Source organism: Calidris pugnax, unplaced genomic scaffold (assembly GCF_001431845.1).
Source record: "Calidris pugnax isolate Ruff unplaced genomic scaffold, ASM143184v1 scaffold89, whole genome shotgun sequence".
Taxonomy (NCBI): domain Eukaryota; kingdom Metazoa; phylum Chordata; class Aves; order Charadriiformes; family Scolopacidae; genus Calidris; species Calidris pugnax.
The window spans coordinates 6730116-6736494 of NW_015090865.1; the positions used below are offsets into that span (position 1 = coordinate 6730116).

At 46.2% G+C, this 6379-nt stretch overlaps 1 protein-coding gene across 1 annotated transcript in view; it reads left to right on the forward strand.

The window, feature by feature from the left end:
- The first annotated feature begins 6292 nt into the window (after nt 1-6292).
- GLRX3 (glutaredoxin 3) overlaps nt 6293-6379 on the forward strand; it is a 15648-nt gene continuing 15561 nt past the window's right edge. The window contains exon 1 of the mRNA XM_014945219.1: nt 6293-6357. Coding sequence (XP_014800705.1) covers nt 6293-6357 — 65 coding nt within the window. The remainder of the gene's footprint in view (nt 6358-6379) is intronic.

Sequence of the window (6379 nt, forward strand, 5' to 3'; positions counted from 1 at the left end):
AGCAGGAAGGGACACCCCACCCTGGCTGGAATCCTGCTGCTTTGCCACAAGTTGTCCTTCTCTAAAAGAAACATCTAAATGCCATGTGGTGGTGCACCAAATCTGAGCAGCACTGAGGGTCATGAGTTTGACTTTTAGGTTTGGGCACCTCAAAGCAGGTCCCTCGGTCAATACATGAGGGACTGAGCATCACAGGGGCTTGCTCCGACCTGATGTCCCCCTGCCCGGGCTGCTGCCCCGTGTCCTACAGCACAGATCTCCTCACCCAGCGCCAGGGGGTGAGGAGTTCCCTCCCCAAACCCTCCCCACGGCACGGGGGAGCAGGAAGGGACACCCCACCCTGGCTGGAATCCTGCTGCTTTGCCACAAGTTGTCCTTCTCTAAAAGAAACATCTAAATGCCATGTGGTGGTGCACCAAATCTGAGCAGCACTGAGGGTCATGAGTTTGACTTTTAGGTTTGGGCACCTCAAAGCAGGTCCCTCGGTCAATACATGAGGGACTGAGCATCACAGGGGCTTGCTCCGACCTGATGTCCCCCTGCCCGGGCTGCTGCCCCGTGTCCTACAGCACAGAAGGAGTCCCCATCCCATCGGGATGACAGGCGATGTTGTTATTTCAGCTTAAGTCACAGGACAGTATCCGAGTTTGAATCCAATTTCCAGACAGACTCATTCAGGAGCTTCCAAGGATCACCTGCAGGTTCCCACCCGTGCCAGCAGAAGACAGAAGTCATTGGCACAGACGTGGACAAACTGCATGGTGACCCAGAACGGGTGGGACTCCTTCCAAATTCATTGTGAAGATTCTTCTAGAGTTTGACTCCCTCCTTTAATGAAGCCAAGGTGTCTTCTGTACCCTCCATCTTCTACCAAAGGGGGAAACCAAAACGCAGGGGAGGAGATGACAGCGGATCTCCTCCTCCCTCCCTGGTGCTGTGCGTCCCACACAACATCAGAGTCCTGGTTACTTTTGGTGGGTCTGGAGGCCGGCACGGGGCGATATCCTCGGTCGGGAGGGTGTAACGTGCCACTTGGCTTCTCTGCTCGGCCAAATCGAGCTGTTTTGCAGGAAAGAACACGAATTGTCAAGCTCTCCCTGGCACCTGTTCCCTCCAGAGCTTATTCTTCGCTGGGGATCCAGTTGTGTTACAGTATACGCTCTGTCACAGCCTTCAAGCCTGAGGGTGTATCACAAAAAACCATAATCCGGGGATTCTTTTTTTTTTAATTTAGCATTTGACATGCCTGATAGAAAAATAACCCTAAACCTGGGTAATCCAGTTTGCAGAACATCTGAAGCGTAAGTCATTTCAGAGTCTGAACCAAACCCAAATCCATTCACATCAAATCAGATTTATTTAATTATTTCAAAGCCACCTGATTTCAAATTCCACCCCCAGAGCCCACATACGTGTCCTGCCGGCAGCGCTAGCACTGTGGACAGGCTTCCCCTTTAGATCCACATGTTCAGAATGCTGGGATGTGCTATAAAATCCATGTGGTTTGTGACCCATCCGTCTAAACGTGTCAGGGTAGAGCAGGGGATGCTCTTCTGCAGGTGCAAGGTTTGGAGTGGGTGGTTCCATCCGAGATGTCCCCTCTGCGGTGCAGAGCGCGGGGGCAGGAGGTACCTGCCTGAGGGGAATGAGCGTCGGGCCTCTTCCTCCCTGGGTGTTTCTCTGGATGAGTGTGGCTTTGTCAAGTGTCGCTTCAGAAGCTGAGAAGAACAGCCACACAAATCCAAAGGGTGATGTGGTGAGGTGATTCATTGCTTGTGCTGTGAAGGCTGCGTAAGGAAACGAAGGAAAAGTCAAACGCTGCCGTGCCCAGGTGTGAAGAGCTGAGGAACAGAGGCAGAGGACAGATCATGTACAGACCTTTTCAGGACATCTTGGGAACTCGGAGGCTGGAAACAAAAGACAGGGTGATGTTTACATGGAAACACTCCGTGGTGTATTCACAGAATAGCTTGGGTCTTTTTGGATCCTTCTGTTTTACATCCTTGGTCCCAAGCTTGAGGTCTTAACTGGGACCTTAATGTTACCGTTTGCCTAGAGGAAATGTCAGGATTTCCATGTTTGCTGGATTTGATTCCCTGTAAAATTTTGGTTTATTCTGTGTATACAACTCGTACTGACATTTAATCAAGAAAACTAGTGACCTGTCACAGCCTTTTCCCACCGCTCTTACCCCGACCTGGCACGTCTGAAAGTGAATTCCCGTCTGGTTTCAGAGACTCTGCTCTTTGTGTTGCAGTGTTCGTACCCAATCTCCTCACCTCCCAAACCTTCACATTCCTCCAGACCAGCCTGAGTTTCATTCTATCTTGTGCCATGCATCCAAAAGTCAAAACAGAATGTTGCTTATCACAAAAGGTATTTTCAGAACTGCATTGTGCATTTTTACCGTTGTCAGTGCCCTCTTCCTGCCTCCTACCCCCTCATTATTGGCACTTTCTATGCTCATCTTCTGAATCTGTCAGTTTCACCCTTTATGATCACATCACACATTCTTGTCACATCCAAGCTCTATTTTTTTTCTCTTCAGGTTCAAGACTCTCCAAACCCCCTAGAATAAATGGGGACAATACAGACTCTTTGCGCGAACCACCGAGATAGGTGTGAAGGTGCTAAGTTAGTGCATAATAATTAATCTTTTGTAGCAAAGGACAGGTTAAATTCCCAAAAATATAGGTGATGATGTATCAGAATAGAGAAAGGACGTGACCAGATAAAACAAGAGGAGGTGTTGCTTAGGCACATTCTGAAGGTATTATTTTACACTGCACATGTACTAATAAATACTATTTCTGCCTCAAAACATAACATATATCTTGAATATTTAGCAACTTCCAGCTGCATTAATTTCTTCCAAGTGGAATTAGGCAGTCTCTCTGCTGTTACACAGCTCTGTCTCAGCACAGCTCGGGTAAATAGTACTGAGCACCTGGAACTGTTCTGCCGCATATAAAAGTCATGGATTTGGGGACTGGCTGGAACCAGGACGATGTTAAAGCACATCAGTATTTTACAGGGAATTCCCAGCTTGAATATAACAGAGTAAAACCTGTGTCTGGGAGGAATATCCACGTCAGTGCTTTGGCAGGGCACTGCAGTGTGGTAATTAGCAAATGTAAAGCCAAGACATGATTATTTCATAAACAGACTTGTTCGCTCAGGGCTGGAAAATGGGGGTGGCCCCTGAGGCGGGGGGTGAGCGGCGTCTTTGGGTGTTTTTTCACCCTGATTTGGGTCTTGCCTCTGCCGTGGAGCCCTTGGCCAGGCGAGGTGAGCAGCGGCTCTCCGGGCACTACGGGAGGTTTGCCAGAGCCATTTGGCCCGTTGCCTGTTCCTCAATCTGGAGTCATTGATGCCCTGGGTTTCCCTGGGACCGTGCTGCCAACGGCTCCATCTGGGATGCCCAGAAATACAGCCCGGTGTTCGGGAGATTTAGCTCCCTGGCGTCTCTATGGGCCTATACATTTTTAACAGCAATCCTTGTTTTTACCTTCCAAATGAACCTTGAAAAGGTCTCATGAACCTTACTGAGGAATGAGGTTTTAAATTATGTGACATAGCTGTGGAGTTGACAGAGGCTACAGAGGAAGACGGTTATTTCCCCAAGTTCCATCTGTGAATAATAAATATAAACCATTTTTTTTCCAAACCTGTATCCTCCAGCTGAAGGAGGGCGAGTCGTTCCCAAAGCCTGACCGTGCCCTGAGCTCTAGTCCTGTCTTCTCCCAAACTCCTTCCTGGCAGAAAAAGCAGCTCCATTCCCTGAAAATGCGACCAACAATATGGACAAGAAATAATCATTCTGTACCAGCGTGCTTGCTTATTGCCAAAAATTACAGTCTTTCCCAGCAATATAACCCCGTTTTTAACACAGCAGAAATGCTTAGCTCAGACAGAATGTACATTTTGGGGTACCAGGGAACTTAAATGGCAAAAAAACCCCACAATCACCATTAGGAAATCGATGTGTTTGTGTAATTACGTATTTTAGCCTGATTCCTGGCACAGTGCTGGGTCCTGTGCCGCTCTCCACAGGCACACGCCTCTCATCGGCCACCAAGGAGCTGCAGGAGGAGGTTACATGGGATTTGCTCCATTTTCTAGATTATTTAGTATGGGATTTTTTTTAAATGATATGAGATCTAAAATAAAATTGGGAAATCTGTGAGACTTAGTTATCTAACATAAGAGTTTGGAATTTAAGCAAAGTTGTTTTCTTTGAAATGAACAGTTTATAGGGGGAAAAAATACTGTTTCTTCCCTGTTTTGTGACTGAAAGGAACAGTAATTTTTAAAAGCTCTGAAACTGAACAAAATATGGTATAAAATCCCAAATATGCTTTCCCCAAAGATCATCTATTCTTACCAATTTCTGATTGTGCCCCTGATGTTCTGTCAGGTTAAAACGTCAGAGAAAATATCTAGAATTAAACTTTCTTCCTTCTGCTTATCCCAGCTCATCCGAGAGATGTAGCAATCAGTAAACGGAGCTGAAGTTCTCATACTGCTTGTCCTGCCCATCAAATCTCCTTGAATTGCTGCTTTTAGTGGGACACCAGTTAAAACAAACATGTAACTGTTAAGATGAACAAATTGTGGTGATCTCACTTTATGATCCATACCCTTTGGTTAGAATTTTCTGGTATTGTAGACAATTAATAAGTGTTGAACAGATAAACACTGAAGTCGACTTTATAAAAATTTTCAGATACATCTTCCTCTTGCTGCTTTCAAAGAGAAAACCAACTGTATTGTTGAACACTGAGGATTTTGGGTGATCTGGGAAGAATCTTAAAGTTGAATCTGTTTCTAGTCGGCGCATGACGTAATCACACTCCCACTTCAGGCCAGTCCCTGGAGTGGCTCTGTGCAACGTGGTAGCAATGATGCACTTTAAAAAGGCAGAATGTACTTTTAAAAAAGTAAAATATATTTTATAACATTTATGTCAACTAGAATGTATTTAATAGAAAGCATGTAAGTTCACATCTTACTTTTTCTGTTTTTTCTTCAAAAGTATTGACATGCTTTTGCTTCCTTCGAAATATTCTTTGAGAATAACTCAATGGAGTTATTAATATTTTTTTGGATTAATTTCTGCTGTGCATTTTGCGATTTCAGATAAAACATTGTTGATGATTAAAGTGTCAAAATTTTGCATTAGGTTTATAAGAACAGTGAAAATTCTTCAGGATCCCTTATGACTGTATTTTTACCAGCACAGAGATTAGTCAGTATTTTGGATTAAGTCCTTTTTTCTCTTTCTGCATCAGAAGGGCCTATGCATTATTAGACAAAACTGAATAAAATATTCCCTCTTCTTATCCTGTTCCATTTGGTGTGGTTCCCCGTCGCCAGTGGTAATCCCGGTTCCAGCAGCATGAACTCTAATGGCTGCATATTTATGGGCAGTGAGCTCCAGGAGTGAAAATCTCATTTCAGGCTGACATCACACCCAATTATTTTTTCCAAACTTCCCTGGCAAACAGGGAAACGGCAACAGGTCGGTGCTGAACAGCTTCCCGATGGCAATGGTGAGAGCTCAGCCCGGGGCACCTCCATCCCATCGGAATCTTGAAGCCTTTTCCTCGCTGGAATCAGAAGGTGCGATGTTTTGGTACCACCAGCATTAACTAATAACGGTTTTTGAATGGTGAAGACAAACCCCAGGTCTTGTTTGAATTGGTAGATTCTAGAATACTCACAGAAGGATTTTCTAGATGACATTAAAACCTGCCATGGATTATATTCACCCAGAATTAAAGCGGTCGTAGTTTGGTAACTGTTATCAGGAACAGGGGCCTTTTATGAGTATCAGAGTAATCTTCAGATAGAGCACTGACTAAGCCTTTTGATTTTAGTTAAAAATATACCTCAGAAATGCCAAATACGGGCCACAACTGACAACACGGTTCGATGTTTTGCTGTTACCAGGAGTAGGTTCTGTCCACGCAGAGCCATTAACACCTGCAGCAAGGTGTAGATAAGGAAACACCGGCCCCGTTAACAAAACACCTTCATAACTGTCTACAAGTGTGTTATCTCCAGTTTTATGTTCATTAATTTCTGAGTGGCACCACAGGCTGCGAAGGGGCGGGGGAGCAAAACCCCAACCTGCAGAATACGCTCCTTCCAGAGGGCTGACTGTCCCCTAAAGGGAGGAAAATTGGACAGGGAGTCCCTCCCGCCGCGGTGACCGGGGATTACCGGACCTCAGGGCGTTACCGGACCTCAGGGCGTTACCGGGCCTCAGGGCGCCCGTCCCGGCCCCGCCATGTCCAAGATGGCGGCCGTGTCCCGGTCGCCACAGCGCCTGCGCGGGCTGGCGGCGCCTGCGCGGTGCGCGCGGCGGCGGGGGCGC